We start from the raw sequence: 22,650 nt of genomic DNA on the forward strand, positions 1-22,650 counted from the left end.
ATATTTCCTGGGACTGGGGACATGCTTTAAATCTCAGTTGGCATATTATTTAAAGCGACCTCTAGTTCAAACAAATTACAAGAATTTAAAGATAAAATAAAAATGCACAATACTCGTCTTTAATCCAGAGCAGTCCTTATTTTCCATCACTTAGATGTCCTTGGTCTTTTGTGATGAATGACAGCCAGTATCATTCAATTCACTTTTTCCTCTGAGTTCAGGCTTTGAGAGAAAAAGTGTGTGTGTGTGTGTGTGTGTGTGTGTGTGTGTGTGTGTGTGTGTGTGTGTGTGTGTGTGTGTGTGTGTGTGTGTGTGTGTGTGTGTGTGTTTTTAATATATATATATATATATATATATATATATATATATATGTGTGTGTGTATATATGTAGTTTAATATACATTCACTGTTTTTTTTTTTTCCTCTGAGTTCAGGGTTTGAGAGAAAAAGTGTGTGTGTTTTTATATATATATATGTGTATATGTAGTTTAATATACATTCACTGGTCACTTTATTAGGTACACTTGGTCAATTGCTTAGTAACACAAATTGCTAATCAACCGATCACATGGCAGCAACTCAATGCATTTAGGTATCTAGATGTAGTGAAGACAACTTGCTGAAGTTCACACTAAGCATCAGAAGGGGGAAGAAAGGGGATTTAAGTGACTTTGAACGTGGCATGGTTGTTGGTGCCAGACGGGCTGGTCTGAGTATTTCAAAAACTGCTGATCTACTGGGACTTTCATGCACAACCATCTCTAGGGTTTACAGAGATAGGTCAGAAAAAGAGAAAATATCCAGTGAGCGGCAGTTGTGTGGACGAAAATGCCCTGTTGATGTCAGAGGAGAATGGGCAGACTGGTGCGAGATGATAGAAAGGCAACAGTAACTCAGATAACCACTTGTTACAACCAAGGTGTGCAGAATACCATTTCTGAAAGCACAACACTTTTCACCTTGAAACAGATGGGCTACAGCAGCATAAGACAACACTGGGTGCAACTACTGTCAGCTAAGAACAGGAAACTGAGGCTACAATTCGCACAGGCTCACCAAAATTGGACAATAGAAGATTGGAAAATGTCTGGTCTGATGAGTCTTGATTTCAGCTGCGACATTCAGATGGTAGGGTCAGAATTTGGCATAAACAATTTGAAAGCATGGATCCATCCTGCCTTGTATCAACGGTTCAGGCTGGTGGCCTGAAGGATATTTTCTTGGCACGTTTTAGGCCCCTTCATACCAATTGAGCATCATCTAAACGCCACAGCCTACCTCAGTATTGTTGCTGCCTATGTCCACCCCTTTATGACTACAGTGTACCCATCTTCTGATAGCTGCTTCTAGCAGGATAATGTCACAAAGCTCAAATAATCTCACCACTGGTTTCTTGAACATGAAAATGAGTTCACTGTACTCCAATGGCCTCCACAGTCACCAGATCTCAATCCGATAAAGCACTTTGGGATGTGGTGGAATGAGAGAGTAGCATCATGTATGTGCAGTTGATGAATCTGCAGCAACTGCCGGATGCTATCATGTCAATATGGACCAAAATCTCTGAGGAATCTACTCCACAAAGAATTAAGGCAGTTCTAAGGGCAAAAGTGGGTCCAACCAGGGACTAGTAAGGTGTACCTAATAAAGTGGCCAGTGAGTGTATGTACAGTATGTATACAGTGCCTTGAAAAATATTTTGTCATGTTACAACCAAAAACCTAAATGTATTTTATTGGGATTTTATGTGATAGACCAACACACCGTGCACACAATTGTGAAGCGGAAGGAAAATTATAGATGTTTTTCAATGTTTTTTTTTTACAAATAATTATATGAAAAGTGGTGGTGTGCATTTGTATTACGCCCCTTTATTCTGATACCCCTAACTGAAATCTAGTGTAAACAATTGGCTTCAGAAGTCACCTAATTAGTAAATCGAGTCCACCTGTGTGTAATTTAATCTCAGTATAAATACAGATGTTCTGTGAAGCCCTCTGAGGTTGGTTTTAGAGAACCTTAGTGAATAAACAGCATCATGAAGGCCAAAGAACACACCAGACAGGTCAGGGATAAAGTTGTGGAGAAGTTTAAAGAAGGGTTAGGTTATAAAGAAAATATCCCAAGCTTTAAACATCTCACTGAGCATTGTTCAATCCATCATCCGAAAATGGAAAGAGTATGGCACAACTGCAAACCTACCAAGACATGGCAGTCCACCTAAACTGAAAGGTCGGGGCAAGGAGAGCATTAATCAGAGAAGCAGCCAAGAGGCCCATGGTAACTCTGGAGGAGCTGCAGAGATCCCCAGCTCAGGTGGGAGAATCTGTCCACAGGACAACGGTTAGCCCTTGTACACACGGTCGGAGATTCCGACAACCAAATCCGACGGATTCTGTCCAACGGATTTTGTCCGACGGATCTTGTCCGAAACTGTTGCATACACACGGTCGGACGAAGTTGTCGGAAAATCCGATCGTTCAGAACGTGATGACGTTATTTTGTTACGACGGGACTACGTTCAGGCTAGTAGCCAATATCTTTGGTCTAGGAATTTGATCTGAGCATGCGTGGCACTTTGTCTGATCGGAATTCTCTACACATGATCGGAGTATGTCCGATAGGACTAGTTTGTCGGAAAATATTTCCAGCAAGTTGGAAAATTTGGTCCGACGGATATTCCGACGGAAACAGTCCGATGCATACTGCACACAGTCAGATTATCCGACAAAACGGTCCGATAGGACACATTCCGACGGATTCTCCGACCGTGTGTTCAAGGGCTAAGTTGTGCACTCCACAAATCTGGCCTTTATGGAAGAGTGGCAAGAAGAAAGCTATTTTTGAAAGAAAGCCATAAGAAGTCCCATTTGCAGCTTGCGAGAATGTGGGGGACACAGCAAACATGTGGAAGAAGGTGCTCTGGTCAGATGAGGCCAAAATTTAACTTGGGCCTTAAAGCAAAATGATATGTGGTGGAAAACTAACACTGCACAACACCCTGAACACATCATCCCCACCGTGAAACATGGTGGTGACAGCATCATGTTGTGAGGATGCTTTTCTTCAGCAGGCACAGGGAAGCTGGTCAGAGTTTATGGGAAGAAGGATGGAGCCAAATACAGGGAAATCTTAGAAGAAAATATCTTCTGCCGTGGACTTTTCCACGGAGTTCCGCCGAAATGGACTTGCCTACACACGATCACACCAAAGTCCGATTGCTTAGAATGCGATGATGTACGACGGGACTAGAAAAAAGGAAGTTCAATAGCCAGTAGCCAATAGCTGCCCTTGCGTCATTTTTGGTCCGTGGGAACAGCATACAGACTAGCGGTTTTCTCGATGGGAACTGGTTCCGGCGGAAAGATTTTAAACATGTTCTATTTCTAGGTCCATCAGAATTTTAGAAAGAAAAAGTCTTATGAAGCCCCCACACGATCGAAATGTCCAACAGTATGATTCTGTCAGGCTTTTTTTGCCGGAAAGTCCAGTCATGTGTACAGGGCATTAGAGTCTGCAAAAAAACTTGAGACTGGGGCGGCGGTTCACCTTCCAGCAGGACAACGACCCTAAACATACAGCCAGAGACAATGGAATGGTTTGGAGCAAAGCATGTTCATGTGTTAGAATGACCCAGTCAAAGTCCAGGCCTAAATCCAATTGAGAATGTTTTGTTTAGACTTGAAAGCTGCTGTTCACAGACGCTCTCCATCCAATCTGAGAGAGCTTGAGCTATTTTGCAAAGAAGAATGGGCAAAAATGTCACTCTAGATGTGCAAAGCCGGTAGAGACAAACCCAAAAAGACTTTCAGCTGTAATTGCAGTGAAAGGAGGTTCTACAAAGTACTGACTCCGGGGGGCTGAATACAAATGCACACCACACTTTTCACATATTTATTTGTAAAAAGTTTTTGAAAACCATTTATCATTTTTCTTCCACTTCACAATTATGTGCGACTTTGTGTTGGTCTATCACATAAAATACCAATAAAATACATTTAGGTTTTTGGTTGTAACATGACAAAATATGGAAAATGTCAAGGGGTATGAATACTTTTTTCAAGGCGCTTTATATATTAAAGTGTATGTGTTTGGGGGGAGTAAACCTAATTGCTGTGATTTACACAGAGGTTCTAAAGTGCTTGTGTGTGTGTGTGTGTGTGTTTCCCATTTAGTTTATATTGGTAGCTACCTTGCTTTCCTTTATAGATGCTGCATGTCAAACAAGCAAGCAATCGGAGAGTTCCTTAGGAATGCCCTCACTGCTGTGTGATAATAGCTAATCTAGCTAGCATTTCCAGTTTCTTGAAAATAGACTTGGACATTCTTCTAATTGTATTCAGTTACATTGCAAATAAGAACAATGTATTACAAAACCACAACAATTTGGTATCCTGGGGCTAATGAAAGTGGTCGTGTGGTTTGTTATTATGGTCTCGTACATATGACTACAGTAGTCTTTTTTATTGAGGACATTTGCTAAGAAGACTGATAAGAAAATATAATTCCTAATGCAAAACAGGCATTCTTTCTTAAAAAAAAAAAAAAAAACATTGTCTATTGGACTCATATGGTTTGCGCAGTTCAGCATATGGGGAGAATTCAAAATTAAGAACTTGTGAATGGCTACTCAAGTTGTTTTTTGAATAAGGAAAAAAAGGGGTTTGCTGCCCATGATGCAATGGGAGCTTTCTCTGCTCTGGATATGGTAGAATGTGCTGTTAAACAAGATTATTGGATAAGTTAAATATTTTACGGTGTACGTTTCAGTACTGCAAGTTGGATACCCACAGCTCTTGCCCAATATCTCTCTGTTAGACTGAAATAAAGTGGGTCTAAACCTATGTAGCACTAACCCCTGAAGGAGCTGCTGGTTTTGTTTGGGCTTACCGTTACCTCACCTGCTCGCCTCTTCATCTTAGGGGAGTCCTGTGGAAAGTAGTTCACAGTCCTTCAATAGAGGGTTAGAGGATAAGGTGGAAATCAGGCACCTAGTTATTGCGGGTTAGAGGTATTAGTCAGATCCAGAGGACAAACGGCCCCATAGACTGGATCCAGCAGTTACCGGATAGGCCCCTCTCACTTGACCTAGCAGCCGATGAAATGCCAAAGTCTCTCCCACAGACTAGTTAATTGAACTTGTTAATTGAGCTTAGAGATTTTTGAGAGTTTTTAGGAAGAACTAACATACAGTACCAGATTCTTTCAGCCGACCCGGCGATACTGTAAGGATATTGATCCGGGTTGCGTCCTCAAACTGAGTTTCCAGGCTCCTCCAGAGACACCAGCCATGCGCTCGGTCCTCCACTGGAAAAGTCCTCCAGCTTTTCTTGGCTTCTCCCCGCGGGTGAGATGGCACAGGACCACCCCTGGATCATTAGGCCCCAAGATATTCCTGGGCCTACACTCTCAGTTGCGAAGCCCCAGGCCAGCCGGCCCGAGGCGCAAGACCATGCGAGACAGACCCCAGGCCAGGAGTGCCCTGGGGTTGGGATCACGGACCCCTGGAAAACGAACCCCAAAAAATTGCGTCGGTACCTTTTTTATATACCCTCTCCCAGAATGCACAGCAGGGAAACCACACCTACTGAACCATTTCCAAGCAAGAGGTGGCATTCAATGCATCCAGCCTGCTGCTGTTCCACACTGACCAACGGTGACAGCGACACCTACGGTCAGGTGGGAATCAGTGCAACCCAGCTGGACTGGTACAGAAACCAGAACTTTTAGAGAAATTGAGCCAAACTACAGCCAAACTACAGCTTCAGACAATTAAATAAAAAAAATAAAAAAAATAGCATCTGCTCATCAGGAGCAGGGCGCTACACCTAAAACCCAAAATTTAATACATTGCATATTACTAGTCCTTGATTTGGTGGCTTTATTATTATTAATAATATAATATTATTTTTTTTTTTTTCAAGCCTATTTTGCTTTAATTTCAGCTGGTAATCCTTCAAATAATACACTTCATGTCCTTGGGTAACTATGTCATTCCTCCATTGTAACTATGGAGGGAGCCATGGTTCTCACCCTAGGCTGCACCCCAGACATGGACTACAAACATTTCCATATCTCTTCATCTCTGTTACATAGAGTCCAGAGAAATAAGTAGTGTACAGAAGATGGCAAGGAAGGAAGATGTTTTTCTGTGAGGCTCACAGAAAGTGGTTCGGACACTGCATTTCTTGTAACATCAACACACATTTGCTGTAAATGTTTTTAGCCAGGGAAAAAAAAAACCAATGCAGCCACCTTACCCAAGAACTGTTACTTATTCTATTTTTGTTCTTGGGTTTAGTTATCCTTTGAAGCCATATATGTATTTAAACAAAAATATATCGCAGCGCGTACAGGATAAATATATAAATCAAGTGACAAAACCTAACTGATGTAACATTACAATAATGCTTACAACATAAGAAAAATAATAATTGATGAAAATATACAAAGGTGGTCAATAATTAAAGTGACAAGTGCTCCAATGTGCTCCAAATAAAGTGTAAATGTGCTCCAAAGAAGATGACTGGTGCTTCCTGCCACACTCCCCTTTTTGACCCTACTCGCCAGAAATCATTGACCACCATCTTCGCAGTCTGGGGTCAAACAGGCAGTGATCAATCAGATCTGGTATAAGGCGGATGATAGGGTGCAGTAAAATCCTCTAAAAATATTCTGGGGCTCGCGAATTAGGTAACCAAGCTCAAACGATGGGGAGAGAAGAAAAAAGGACCGATAGTGACGTACTGTATGATTTTATAAAATCACGCTTCTCAGGCATCGCTTACATACAAGTAGTGAAAACAGGCATTAGTACAACCAAGAAACGCAGCTGGTCTGCATGCGTTCCACGGAAAGCAGAAATGACGTCAATGGTTGGATGAAACCGGAAGTGCGTCAATGTGTTTCGCCCCTCCTCCAGGGTGTCATCAAGCACATCACATATGGTTTCAAAGAAACAAATTTATATGCGGGGTGCTAGATGACTCCTCCCACTACACCCAATCTAAAGCAACCAATTACTCTAGGTGTCAGCCACCAGTTCACCCGATGTGACAGCACATCCTGTTTACAGATAACATACTGGCTTTAAAAGATATGTTTAATAGTACATATGACATAATCCTTGATGTCTCAAAAAATAAATTGCATAAAATTTGTAAAATATACATAAAATTAAATGTACATATCGCTTCAATTCCAAGAAGGCAATTGGTAGAGAATATAAAATTTCTTACTGAACACATTTTTTTTAAAATAAAAAATAAAGTAAAAATTAAAAAATATTAGAAGAAAAATTATAAAAATGAAAATAAAAAAAATATAAAAATAAAACGAAAAAACTAAATAAAAATTAAATCAAAATAAAGATAAAAATAAATAAATAAAAATAAAATAAGAATATGAAAACTAAATAGAATACAATATATGTGTGAGAGCCTAGTTATTCAAATATTAAATGCAGTACCAGTGGATTCAATATACACATCTATTATTCTACAAGGCCTAAATCTTGAAGAACATTTTTCAGGAAGCAATTCAAATCTAGCTCTATGTTTAAGCCAAGGGGGTTCATAGGCCTGCGAGATTGTCTGCCTGAGGTTAGACCCTCTCCTATGTTCCTCTGCCCTATCAATTCTGAAGAAAGTCAGATTCAAAGTCAATTCTGATGAAACCACTTGGATCCCTGTTGTGAAACAATCTGAAATGATTGGACAGGCTGTGATGTTTTAAACCCTTTATTTTATTTACATGCTCTCTCAGCCTGACTCCTAACTCTCTTGTGGTCCTGCCCACATATTGAAGACCACAATGGTGCAACAACAAATGGGTGACGTGTGGTCCCACAGGTAATAAACTTCCTAATATCATAGGATCTATCCTGGGAGTGAGAGGCAAAATTAGTGGTCTTCCTTTTCCTATGTTTTGAAGTTCTACATATAACACACTTCCCGCAGCTAAAAAAAAGCCAATTTGATCCAAAAAGGTGAACTGCTTTCTAGGGGGATTGATGACATGTGCAAGCTTCAAACGGAGTGTAGGTGGTGTGGTATAAATGAATAATGGTTTAGCTGGCAGAATATATTTCAAATCTCTATCCTTGAGAAGCAAGTGCCAGTGCTTTCTAACTATACCTTCAAACTGTTTATACTGTCTCGCGTAGCCTGTCAGAAAAGCTACCCCATAGTCTCTCTTCTTTTCTTTTTTTCTGGAACAGAGATTCTCTATCCATACCTCTTACTAGTTCTTTAGTTTTCTTTAGTTCTTAACGGTCATACCCCCTTTCATGAAATCTTTCCAAAATTAATCCTGCCTGCACATCATAGTCCTCGATTTTATTATGGTTCCTTGTCACCCTTAATATTTGTCCCTTTGGGATAGCACCCAACCATCTTGGATGGTGGCAACTCCTCGTCGGGATGTATCCGTTTCTGTCGACATCTTTGAAAAGGGTGCAGGTTAACAGTCTCCCATTCGCTTTTTATAGATGACCAAATCAAGAAAATTTGCTGCCTCGTAATCATAAGGAAATGCCATAGGAATTATCCTCCATTCCTTCAAGGAATGGACAAAAAGATTTCTGTGATCCTTCCCAAACTATTATGATGTCATCTATATAATGTTTGTAAAATCTCTGTTCCGGTATATTTTTATCAAAAATGGCTTCTTTCTCCCACCTACTCAAAAAGAGAAAAATTATGGCACATTCCTAGATCTAGGGCCTGTAAAAGGAACTCCCTCTGTCTAGATTTAATGTTGGTTTTCCTCAAGGCCCATTCCACTACTTCTAAGGCATGGTGTTGTTGGATGTTCGTATAGACTGAATTGACATCCACACTGGCCAAAATACAATTATCATCAACTGTTAATGGGTTTAATAAAGTTCTATAAGATCTTTGCTATCTTTCAAATACGCCAGACACTTTTTTGTGTGAGGGGTTGTAAAAAACAATCTAGGTACTCCCGCCAGCCCAGAGAACAGTCAGTTGAACCCACTTACAATAGGCCTACCTGGGGTTCTATGTGGATTCTTGTGTACCTTGGGTAATTAGTAAATAACCGGAAATCTGTTTGCATCAGGTATGAGGCATCTCGTTTCTTTTTTGTTTAGTATCCCATCACTACGTGCACCTTTTAATCAAATTCTTCAGCTTGGCCTTGAATTTGTTGGTGGTATTCCCCTTGAGTTTCTCATAGGATTCCACATCACCCACAAGCCTACCCAATTCCTCTAGATAATCACTCTTATTAAGAATGACCAGACCACCCCCTTTATCAGCCGATCTGATCACTATGTTTTTCTAAGCCTCTCTCAATATCTTTTTTTGTGTCCACTGAAATGGACACTTAGGCCGCGTACACACGGGCGGATTGTCTGCCCAACTAAGTTCGGCAGACAATCCGACAGACAGTCCGTTCAAAATTTGCATGAACGGACTTGACCACACACAATGAGCAGACAGTCCGCTGAAAGCGTGCGTGATGACGTGTACAGCACGTACGACGGGACTAGAAACACGACGTCCTATACACTGCAATGCAACCTTCGGCCGTGTAAACCCTTTCTGAGCATGCGCCATACTTAGTTCGTCCAACTTGCCTACACACGAGCGGACTGTCCGCTGAAACCAAGTTTGGACGGACAAAACCAAGTTTGAACGGACTGTCTTACGGAAATTCCGTAAGACTTTGTTCGTCAGACTGTCCGCTGAAAAAGTCCGCTGAAGCCCACACACGAGCGGATTGTCCGCTGAAACACTGTTCAGCGGACTAAGTTGGACAGACAATCCGCCCGTGTGTACGCGGCCTTAGATTATTTAAATCTTGCTCCACCAGAGATTTGAAAACCTCAACAAAATGAATATTTTCTATTTTATGTTTGAAAACGAAATTGTTCCTAAGAAGTGTATATTCTTAGGAACACTTTACTCACCCCTATGGTTTTGGCCCCTATAGCCCTGTGATCCTCTGGTAGGTGGGGGATGATATTCGTTCCTAAGGGTTTCATATCTGTTGCGGGTGGGAACTCCATACTGTGGAGTCTCAAATGGAGTTCTATCCCTTCTCTCTTCATGGTATTCACCTCTATTCTGGTCCCTCTGATATCCATCATTATTCCTAATGGGTGAATTGGGATCGGCTGGGATAAGTTCCCTCTCCTCTGTTGAGGCTCTTGACATTGTACCCTGATCATCACTTACTTTTTGCCATCTATATACTTTGTTAGTTTTATAATCATTAGTGTCCCTGATATATTTTTTCATTTTCTTCTTTTGTGTTTCTTTATCAAGTTTCCCTACAAATTCTTGCAGTTGCTTCATTTTGTCCTTGTATTTTCCTGTTTCTATTTAGGGACCAAGTTTTGCTTTAATGACATTAATATTAGCTTCTAATAACTTTAATTTCCTCTCTTTCCTAGCTATCAAAATCTCTAGTATTTTTTTTTCTGGATGATTAAAGAAGGAAAACCATTCGTCCTCCAAATCCTTTCCCACCAAACCATCATTGGGGGCATTGTCACATCTCAGACGCCTGGGGGTGATATTGTCTTTAACATACTTGCCGAGAGTAAAAACATCCCCCCCAGGTTCTGACTTGCTTATCCAAAGCACCTTTTAACTGTTTGAAATCCTGGTTAATGTCGAAATTACCATTTGGTTTGTGAGAAGAAATCATCAGCATTAAAATTCCTATTGTTGACAAACGTGAAAAAAAAATATATATTATTAATTTTCTTTTAACATTTTTTTAATTTTCACTTTTTTATTTTTTTTATTAATTTACTTATTTTTAGAAAAAAAAAATTTGTTTGGTAGTTAATTGTATATTTTCTACCAATTTCTTTCTTGGGATCGATACAATATGTATATTCTATTTTCTATATAGGGATTGATGCGATATGTACATTTAATTTTATATATATTTCCCAATTTTATGTAATTTATTTTTGAGAAATCATGGATTATGTCATATGTACATATATTTTTTAAAGCCAGTATGTTATCGGTAAACAGAATATGATGTCACATCGGGTGAACTGGTGGCTGACACCTAGAGTAATTGGTTGCTTTAGATTGGCTGTAGCGGGAGGAGTCCTCTAGCTCCCTGAATATAAATTTAGTTTCTTTGAAACCGGATATGATGTGCTCGATGATGCCCTGGAGGAGGGGTGAACTGCGTTGACGCACTTCCGGTTTCATCGGAACATTGATGTAATTTCCGCCCTCCGTAGAACGCACGCCGATAAGCAGCATTTCCTGAAAGATGCCTGTTTTCACTACTCGTATGTAAGTGACGCGTGAGAAGCGTGATTTTATACAGTCATACAGTACTTCAGTCCTTTTTTCTTCTCTCTCCATCGTTTGAGCTTGGTTACCTACTCTGCAAGCTCCAGAATATTTTTAGAGGATGTTACTGCACCCAATCATCTGGCTTATACCAGATCTGATTGATCACTGCCTGTTTGACCCCAGACTGTGAAGCTGGTGGTCTATGATTTATGGTGAGTGGGGTCAAAAAGGGGGAGTGGCACGCAGCACCAGTCATCTTTTTTGGATCACATTTACACTTTATTTGGAGCACTTATCACTTTAATTATTGACCATCTTTGTATATTTTCATCAATTATTATTTATCTTATCAGTTGTAAGCATTATTGTAAAGTTGCATCAATTGCTTGATTTATATATTTATCCTGTAGGCGCTTTGATTATATTTTTGTTTATTTAGTGAGGTGTAGCACCTTTGTACAGCTGCCAGCAGGTCTTTATTAGTTCACCAGTATATATCTAAGGTATAAGGGTCACCTTGATAGCGCTGTGTGTATATGTATGGGTGTATGTGTGTGTAATTTTATTCATACATATATAATTTTTTTTTTTTTTTTTTTTAAATTAAATTCATATATCTATTTTAGCTATAGTTAAAGATGAAAATTTGCAAAAATTATAACTTGTATATTCTGGAAAGAAACCATAGTTTTGTCTGTATACATAGGTGGCAGTGAACGGAGCTAACCTACAAAATGTATTCACGCTGCTGTCTATGGAGCCCGTTCTGGCCAAAAACCCCTTCCTGGTGCTACATGTGAGGAGAACCAGCTTGGTGGCTGATGCCCTGAGGGAGCTGAGTATCCACTCTGACCTAGATTTGAAGAAGCCTTTGAAGGTATGAAAACTCACAAAGACATCTTAACAGAACCATAAAAAGTCAAATATTAACAATACCTTTTTTTTTCTTTTGAAAAATAGAAAATAAGAATTGTTGAGTTGTTGCCTGTAGTGACCAGTGAATTTCAGGGGTGCTGTTTTTCAAGTGCACCTTGAAGGGTCTGAAGCTCTAAAGGGTGAATAGCACTCTTTCTTGTTTGCTCCAATGATCTTTTCTAGCTCAGGCCCTTGCGTACCAGTTTAAACCACTTCACTACCACAGTATGACTTTTAAATGGTGAAGTACCAAATGGCTATTTGCCAAGTTCCAATTTTAGATGGTTCTGGACAAAGCAACTTCAAGTGTTGTGCTGGTTAATATCTGTGAGCTGAGCCGTCCTTGAGTGGCTCTATTCACAGATATGGTGTTCAGAGCTGATCCAAGTGGCTCTGAAATTATTGTTTTGCTGCAATTTGTCAGGGAGACCAGTCACAGCAATTACATATTGTTTTTTTTAACCCTTTCACCCACCGCCTCTCCTGTACATTTGATTTGCACACTGTCGCTCTATGTGACCTGTGTATTAACCCTTCACGTCCCTTTCTGCACATCTATACATTGACCTTCCATCTCCATTCTCCCATTGTGTATGATCTACATATTAACCTCTTGACCACCTCTTCACTCCTGTGTATGACTTTCATGCACTGGATCTAGTGCACCATTATCAAGCTCCATGTTTTAGCCCCCCTGAATACTAGTATGTCTCTTAATTTTCAAAAATTATGTAAGGGAAACAGTTTTTTTCCCCCTCCCCCCTAAGATATGTGTATATACATGTATGTTTGTGCGTATGTGCGTGTGTGTGTGTGTATATGTGTATATATATATATATATATATATATATACATACATACATACATACATACATACATACATACATCATATATATATATATATATATACAGTGCCTACAAGTAGTATTCAACCCCCTGCAGATTTAGCAGGTTTACACATTCGGAATTAACTTGGCATTGTGACATTTGGACTGTAGATCAGCCTGGAAGTGTGAAATGCACTGCAGCAAAAAAGAATGTTATTTCTTTGTTTAATTTTTTTTTTTAAATAGTGAAAAGTTTATTCAGAGGGTCAATTTTATTATTCAACCCCTCAATTCAACAGAATTCTGTTTGGTTCCCCTAAAGTATTAAGAAGTAGTTCAGGCACAAAGAACAATGAGCTTCACATGTTTGGATTAATTATCTGTTTTTCCAGCCTTTTCTGACTATTTAAGACCCTCCCCAAACTTGTGAACAGCACTCATACATGGTCAACATGGGAAAGACAAAGGAGCATTCCAAGGCCATCAGAGACAAGATCGTGGAGGGTCACAAGGCTGGCAAGGGGTACAAAACCCTTTCCAAGGAGTTGGGCCTACCTGTCTCCACTGTTGGGAGCATCATCCGGAAGTGGAAGGCTTATGGAACTACTGTTAGCCTTCCACGGGCTGGACAGCCTTTGAAAGTTTCCTCCCGTGCCGAGGCCAGGCTTGTCCGAAGAGTCAAGGCTAACCCAAGGACAACAAGGAAGGAGCTCCGGGAAGATCTCATGGCAGTGGGGACATTGGTTTCAGTCAATACCATAAGTAACGTACTCCACCGCAATGGTCTCCGTTCCAGACGAGTCCGTAAGGTACCTTTACTTTCAAAGCGTCATGTCAAGGCTCGTCTACAGTTTGCTCATGATCACTTGGAGGACTCTGAGACAGACTGGTTCAAGGTTCTCTGGTCTGATGAGACCAAGATCGAGATCTTTGGTGCCAACCACACACGTGACGTTTGGAGACTGGATGGCACTGCATATGACCCAAACAATACCATCCCTACAGTCAAGCATGGTGGTGGCAGCATCATGCTGTGGGGCTGCTTCTCAGCCAAGGGGCCTGGCCATCTGGTCCGCATCCATGGGAAGATGGATAGCATGGCCTACCTGGAGATTTTGGCCAAAAACCTCCGCTCCTCCATCAAGGACCTTAAGATGGGTCGTCATTTCATCTTCCAACAAGACAACGACCCAAAGCACACAGCCAAGAAAACCAAGGCCTGGTTCAAGAGGGAAAAAATCAAGGTGTTGCAGTGGCCTAGTCAGTCTCCTGACCTTAACCCAATTGAAAACTTGTGGAAGGAGCTCAAGATTAAAGTCCACATGAGACACCCAAAGAACCTAGATAACTTGGAGAAGATCTGCATGGAGGAGTGGGCCAAGATAACTCCAGAGACCTGTGCCGGCCTGATCAGGTCTTATAAAAGACGATTATTAGCTGTAATTGCAAACAAGGGTTATTCCACAAAATATTAAACCTAGGGGTTGAATAATAATTGACCCACACTTTTATGTTTAAAATTTATTAAAATTTAACTGAGCAACATAACTTTTTGGTTTGTAAGATTTATGCATCTGTTAATAAATCCTGCTCTTGTTTAAAGTTTGAAGGCTCTAACTTATTTGCATCTTATCAAACCTGCTAAATCTGCAGGGGGTTGAATACTACTTGTAGTCACTGTATATATTATACCCACCAAAAAACACTGTATCTTTCTGTATATAATATTCAGTGTTCTGCGATTCGTCACAACACAGACTTTTCCCAAGGCGACTTGAGATTGTTTGTTTTTGCATGCGTGGTAGTTACTCAATAAGCCCTTACTCCATGCACTCACATTTTACAAACAGAATAATTTTCGTACATATCAATCCTTTTTGGACATTAACTGGAATGTATCCTTTCCCTTTTGGACCTACCTCAAAACAGACATTTTTTTGAGTGACCCTACGAAATGCCCACACCATCTCAGGCGCCTGACAGAATTTGAAAAACCATGCCACTCAAACTGCCCTCAGCGACATCTCAAAGATATACTCTATTCTTTTTCACATCCATAAACCCAATGAAGACAGAGCTGTGGAGGTTTGGACTAACGATCTAGCGCAGTGATTCTCAACCAGGGTTTCCGCGGAACCCTAGGGTTCCTCCAGAGGTTGCTAGGTGTTCCTTCAGCATTGGGCCATTTCTGCCTCTCGGAATAAGTTCCCACTGACATCATTGATCTTTTTAACTATCTGTAAGAAGGTAATTCTTCCCAATGACCACAAGTGTAAGGACCATTCTTCCCACTGACCATCACACTAATGTATCATGAGTTGTAGATTTTAAATTTTTTAGCAGGGGTTCCCTGAGACTGGAGAACTATTTCAAGGGTTCCTCTGTGTTGAAAAGGTTGAGAAAGGCGTATCTAGCGTTACCACTTTCAAAGGAGGATAGGTCACTCATGAACGTGAACCTCCTCAGAGGCTTTATGAATGTAAACATTCGAGAGACGAGCTACAAGCTTAGTTGTAGATGGTACCATGCATGGATGTGCATCCATGTGCCACCCCTACCGTCTAAAATGGGTGCTGGTGCTATCTTCCAGAGGACACCTTACTATATATGGTGGTCCTGCTCTAAAATTCGCCTCTATTGGACAACATCCAATCTCTGATCAGGGACATTTCTGGATATGAATTCCCTGATAGCCTGGCTGCATTTTTACTACACCAAATTGACATGCATCCCACTAAATACAAGCGCATTCTGCTGATACATTTGTTAAACACAGCCTAAAAAAGACTGGAACTCCGCCAAGATACTGGTAATAACAATGGTTTCACAGAATTGATCAGGTGGTAGATATGGAGGAGTTGGTGCATATCAGCAGAGAAACCATGTCTTCATATATGAAATTCTGGACTAGATGACATCCATTTAAAGACTTGGATACATATAAACAGTACCAAACCCATCATTCGGGACTAATTCTAACAGTTCTAATGCCACTTGTCCGTTTATTCACTCAGCCCTTTTCTCCCCCATGTGCATGTACTCTTGAGATCCACTAACCACCTCCATGTCGAATAGCATGAGGAGGGCACTATCCCACCTTTCAGTTCTCTCCTTATTACAAGCTCATGGGAGCATCCCTCACTTCTGCCAATCTGCATACAGAGCAGACTCCTTTACTGGTAGCCTGAATTTTGCCTGTGTCCGATTTTCTGCAGCTTTTTTTTTTTTTACAACGCTTGTGTTTCATTTCTCGAACAGTGTTCAAAATAAAGTCTGTGTCAACCAGCTATGCTGTTTATAATGTTGTCAGATCACCCTCCATTTCATTCATGTACTCAGCTGTAACAACATATCTTGATGCTTGTACTCCTGCTGTATGCTGTACAATTTATTTTTTTCAATAAACACTTTATGTAAAAAAAAAAGAAAAAAAAACATATTGCAATATTACAGTGAGGGGAAAAAAAATATTTGATCCCCTGCTAATTTTGTATGTTTTCCCACTGACAAAGAAATGATCAGTCTATAATTTTAATGGTAGGTCTATTTTAGCAGTGAGTGACAGAATAACAACCAAAAAATCCAGAAAACTGCATTTTCAAAAAAGTTTTATAAATTGACTTGCATTTTAATGAGTGAAATAGGTATTTGATCCCTTTGCAAAATGTGACTTTGTACTTGATGGCAAAACCCTTGTTGGCAATCACAGAGGTTAGACGTTTCTTGTAGTTGGCCGCCAGGTTTGCACACATCTCAGGAGACATTTTGTCTTACTCCTCTTTGCAGATCCTCTCCAAGTCATTAAGGTTTTGAGGCTCACATTTGGTAACTTGAACCTTAGGCTCCCTCCACATATTTTCTATGGGATTAAGGTCTGGAGACTGGCTAGGCCAAAATCCAGGTCCTCAATGTGCTTCTTCATGAGCCACTCCTTTGTTGCCTTGGCCATATGTTTTGTGTTATGCTGTTATCATGCTGTTATACCCATCCACAACCCATTTTCAATGCCCTTGCTGAGGAAAGGAGGTTCTCATCCAAGATTTGACTGTACATGGCCCCGTCAATCGTTCCTTTTGATGCAGTGAAGTTGTCCTGTCCCCTTAGCAGAAAAACACCCCCAAAGCATAATGTGCTCTGTTTGACTATGGGTATGGTGTTCTTGGGGTCATAGGCAGCATTCCTCCTCCTCCTCCAAACACCAGTTGAGTTAATACCAAAGAGCTTGATTTTGGTCTCATCTGACCACAACACTTTCACCCAGTTCTCCACTGAATCGTTCAGACGTTCATTAGCAAACTTCAGACAGGCCTGTACATGTGTTTTCTTGAGCAGGGGGGCCTTGCGATCGCTGCAGGATTTTAGTCCTTCACAGCATAGTGCTACCAATTGTTTTCTTGGCATCTATGGTCCCAGCTGCCTTTAGATCATTGACAAGATTTTCCTGTGTAGTTCTGGGCTGATTACTCACTGTTCTCATGATTATTGAAACTCCACAAGGTGAGGTCTTGCATGGAGCCCCAGACTGAGGAAGATTGACAGTTATTTGGGGTTTCTTCCATTTGTGAATAATCACACTGTTTGTCACCCTCTCACCATGCTGCTTGGCGATGGTCTTGTAGCCCAGTCCAGCCTTGTGTAGGTCTGCAATCTTGTCCTTGATATCTTTGGACAGCTCTTTGGTCTTGGCCATGGTGGAGAGATTTTAGTTTGATTGCTTCTGTGGACAGGCGTCTTTTATACAGGTAACAAGCTGAGATTAGGAGCACTCCCTTAAAGAGACTGCTCCTAATCTCAGCTTGTTACCTGTATAGAAGACACAGGGGAATCAGAAATCTTACTGATTGATAGGGGATCAAATACTTATTTCACTCATTAACCACTTGCCGACCAGCCTCTGTCATTATTCTGTGACAGTTTGGTAGGTTACCCGCGAATCGCTGTAGCTGTGCGTCGGCCCTTTAAACAGCTCTAGCAGGCCACGTGCAATCGCGGGCACGAGAGCTAGAACGTGAATATGTATGTATTTATGTATGTGTAAACACACAAATCCCCATTCTGTCAGGAGAGGAGAGACATATCTTCTGTCCTACTAGCTAGGAACAGTGGTCTGGCTCCTCCTCTAGTCAGTCCCATCCCCATACAGTTAGAAACGGATAGGAGGGGACACATTTAACCCCTTGATCGCCCCCTAGTGTTAACCCCTTCCCTGCCAGTGACATTTACACAATAATCAATGCATTTTTATAGCACTGATTGCTGTATAAATGTCAGTGGTCCCTAAAAATGTGTCAGAAGTGTCCGATCTGTCCGCTGTAATGTCGCAGTCACGCTAAAAATTGCAGAACGCCGCCTTTACTAGTAAAAAAAATGAATAATAAAAATACCATAAATCTATTCCCTATTTTGTAGACGCTATAACTTTTGCTCAAACCAATCAATATATACGCTTTTTTTTTTTTAAATTATTATTAACAAACACATGTGGAAGAATATATATTGGTCTAAACTGATGAAGACATTTTTTTTTAAATTTTCTTTGGGATCTTTATTATAGCAAAGCTATAAAAAAAATCCTTTTTTTTTTGTTTGTTTTTTCAAAATTGTCGCTCTTTTTTTTGTTTATAGCGCAGAAAAGAAAAAACGCAGAGGTGATCAAATACCACCAAAACAAAGCTCTATTTGTGGGAAAAGGGTTGCACGACCGCGCACTTGTCAGTTAAAGCGACGCAGTGCTGTATCGCAAAAAATAGCATGGTTATTAAGGGGGAAATTCTTCTGGTCCTTAAAGCAGAACTTAATTTTTTCATCTTTCCATTTATTAAATCCTCTGCCCTTGTTGTTTTAACTTTGGATAGTAAAACTTTTTTTTCTCTGCCAGTAAATATGTTATACAGCCCACTTCCTGTTTCTTGTCTTGAAAAATGCCTAGGCATTTGACATCATGCACAGCTCTCTCTCTCTCTTTCTGGTGAGAGTTTGCTAGGAAAGGAGGGGTAATGAGTCATAAGAGGGCCAATCAGAGCTGCAGAGCTGGAGGTGTGCCTTTGTGTGTCTGTGTAAATCCAGGAAGTGAACAAGCAGCAGCTTCAGCTGCCCACAGTTAAAATGATTGCAGCCAGACTCAGTGGGGAGATATTTCTGCAGAATATTTGGCCGTTACAGAATCACAGTATATATAAAGTAATATGCAACGTGGTTGGAGGGAAGCTTCAGAATGGCAAAGAAAGATGTTTTTATTAAAAATTATGTGAGCAGACTGCAGTTTTTCTTTAAGTAGTTAAAATGCAAATCAATGTATAACTTTTTTGAAATGCATTTTTCTGGATATTTTTGTTATTCTGTCTTTCACTGTTAAAATAAATCTACCAATAAAATTATAGGCTGGTTGTTTCTTTTGTCAGTGGGCAAACGTACAAAATCAGCAGGGGATCAAATACTTTTTTCCCTCACTGTAATTGTCAGTCAAAGTTCACAGCACTGAAAAATGGCCTGCTAATGTAGTGGCATTACAGGCTGGTATTCAAATGAAAACATGTAAATCAAGTAAGATAAACGTAACTGAAACATGTCTTCTATGTCACTGCTGCATACTCCTTTTTCTTTGAGCCATCACAAATCACGAACCTTCCTCTGTAGGTGATATTTGATGGTGAAGAGGCCGTGGATGATGGAGGTGTTAGTAAAGAATTCTTCCTGTTGCTCCTCAAAGAACTTCTGAACCCCATCTATGGAATGTTTACAGTTTATCCGGAATCTAACCTGCTCTGGTTTTCAGACATAGTAAGTAATGAAGCCATATATACAGTCTAATAGATTTTAAAGAGCTTATTATTTTTCTTACAGAGCAGCACTGTCCAATCAGATACAAATTTTCAAGGAACATATAGGACCTGTTTTACCTGCCAAAAGATTTGTAATTTACAGTTCAAATCTCGGCCGGTTCAGCAGGGACTGGCTGAGATTCAAACCTTGTATGGGCATGCTGAATGTACCCAAGTTGATCGATTGATCAACTTGGTTACAACCAACCTGTTGGATTTTTCATGCAATTTAACTTGGGTTTCCTGGAAAGGAACTCGCACTCTCTATGGCCGGCTTTAAGCTGTGCATGTTCTCTTGAGATCCATTAACCACCTCCGTGCAGAATAGCATAAGGGGGGCAATTCTCCAGGTGCCATGTCACTGTCCCACCTTTCAGGCTCATAGCAGCATATCCCACTTCTACCAAACCATGCAAAGCAGACTCTCTTACTGGTAGCCTGAATTTTGCCTGTGTCAGATTATCTGCAGTTTTTCAGGCAGAAGACAAATTTTAAAACTCTTGAGTAAGAGATGATATAAATCAATGTACCTTAGCAACTGCCTAAAACTCTCAGAATGAAAGGAGAGATAATCTCTAAACAGTGCTGCGCTATGATATTTTGTCTTTCTGTGTCTGCATTTACTTAGAAGAATCTCAGTTATGGTTACACATCCCCCCCTTATCTTGAAAATGTTTTCATTTATTATACAAAAATAAATACATCACTGGCTGCCCTTTACCCTACTTGAAGAAAGCTTCCTGCACACAGGGCCCTAGGGTAGTAAGCAGTAATTCTGTTATGCTAACAGCTCCACCTAGTGGTGAAATGTGATATTGTGACTCTTGTAGTTGAAAATGATATTCAATGAACACACTTTAGTCCCCGTTCGCTCTGAATGTAACTTTGAAATCATGCCATTTCACTTGAAGTAGCACAATTTCAAAGCCGCAGGTCAGTGCGATTTCAGGTGTGACTTGCCTGACATCTGTGCGACTTCATGCAAGTCGCACCTGAAATCGCAAAAACATTGTGTATAAACCTTTTTTTTTTTCCTTTTTTTTTTTCCTTTTTTTTTTTTTTTTTTTTTTAAATCGGTGTGGCACTGAAAATTTGGAGTGGACCATTTGCACCGATGTGAACAGGGACTTAATTTCCTAAGCAGCATAGATGTTGGGGAGAGATCAGAAACTTAAGTTCTTACACTGAGAAAAAACATGTAAATACATTTCCAGTAAAGTTGGATTTCTCTAGCATTACCATGTATCCAATTTAGGGGATAACATTTTTACTTTTCAAGCCATCAATTTTTACAAGTTGATTCTTATCATGCTGTTTTCCATCTAGTGTTTTGTAGAACATAACTGGTTCCACCTGATTGGCATCATGTGTGGTTTAGCCATCTATAATTTCACAGTAGTGGATCTTCACTTCCCATTGGTGTTGTATAAGAAGCTCCTGAATGTTCCAGCGAATTTAGAGGACCTCAAGGAGTTGTCACCTACAGAAGGAAGGTAGGTGTAGCAAATTGCTTAGCAATGTGACACATGCACTTGTCTGGGAAAACTTTACAAATGGGCAGTCATAAAGAAATTAGAGTTATCTGAAATAAATTCTAAACTTTGAATGGATGTAGAGAAGAGAAAACTGCAGATGAGCAGGTACAACTTATTTAGGAAGATTTGTTTCATCTCTGTGTATCAGTCCAGTCACTTCACCGGGTATATGTAAGGGTTTACAACCACTTTAAGGGAAATACTGGGCACAGCACATGTAAATACTCTTTACAGTGAAGTACACATAATTAAAAAAAAAAAATATTATACATTTTTAATTACAATTCTATCCTAAATAAGGCGTTAAAGCGATTACACCCCCCCCCCCCCCCCCCTCCTCTTCTTTTTTTTTTTTTTTTTTTTTTTATAGTTTTAATGTTATAAATAAGACTCTATGCTCCTATAGGTAACATGCCACTTGGCCAGTCCTGAGGCTATGGTCCTAAGCTAGCCATACACTGTGAATTTTAACTGGCTCCTGATGAACAGGCCAAAATTTGCTTAGTGGATATCCCTGTTGAATATAAATAAAGTGAAACAATCAGCGCTACTTGGTATCCTAAAACACAAACAAACAAAATCAGCGACCTCTATACTAAAACATAAATAAATCTCAAAAAATATTTAATTTAAATATTATGAATGAATAATAATAATTATGAATTATAAAATAGCTGCTGTACACCTATCAGTGATTCACTACACCAAACAAATAGAAAATTGCATATATAAATGGTGCAGCGCTATTCTCATACAATCCGCTCCACTGTGCGTACAGTGTATCGCACTAAATTAATCTGTGACTCAATAAAACAAAAATTACAATAAAAAAGTACAATAAAATAAACATATAATCAAGGTCTTTGTAATGGTGGTATTTTAATAAATAATTTATAGGGGTGGCGTGGCCGGCAGCCGAGGAGTATGGCCGCGTAGTTGGAGAGCTCCGTCCACTGCAACATTCCGGAGCTTAACACCGCACACCTGGGCATCGATTTACAGCGATTTTTACCTCTCCAGGACCGGGCGAACGAGGAGATCATGTCCCGCCGCAGAAAAGAGGCTAAACGGCTGAGCAGGATGACGGACTTCTACCGCCAGCCCCGCAGTGTACAGGCCCAAGATGGCGCCGGTAAGCAGCATGTCAGGGAACGTGGCACACAGGCAGAGGAGCATTCCCCCAACACTGAGTATAGGCAGCCCCGCTCAGGATCTTCCCCGGGGGATAAGCTTGTGTCACCAGCGGCATCCTCCACCTCTA

At 40.3% G+C, this 22,650-nt stretch overlaps 1 protein-coding gene across 3 annotated transcripts in view; it reads left to right on the forward strand.

Moving 5' to 3' along the window:
* HERC3 (HECT and RLD domain containing E3 ubiquitin protein ligase 3) overlaps positions 1–22,650 on the forward strand; it is a 125,119-nt gene that overhangs the window by 83,950 nt on the left and 18,519 nt on the right. For all 3 annotated transcript variants that reach the window (XM_077476495.1, XM_077476494.1, XM_077476493.1), the window contains exons 18-20: positions 11,998–12,168; positions 19,670–19,813; positions 21,181–21,347. In XM_077476495.1, the coding sequence (XP_077332621.1) occupies positions 11,998–12,168; positions 19,670–19,813; positions 21,181–21,347 (482 nt within the window). The remainder of the gene's footprint in view (positions 1–11,997; positions 12,169–19,669; positions 19,814–21,180; positions 21,348–22,650) is intronic.

This window comes from Lithobates pipiens, unplaced genomic scaffold, assembly GCF_037356315.1.
Source record: "Lithobates pipiens isolate NorthernLeopardFrog02 unplaced genomic scaffold, aLitPip1_a1.2 Scaffold_13, whole genome shotgun sequence".
Classification (NCBI taxonomy): domain Eukaryota; kingdom Metazoa; phylum Chordata; class Amphibia; order Anura; family Ranidae; genus Lithobates; species Lithobates pipiens.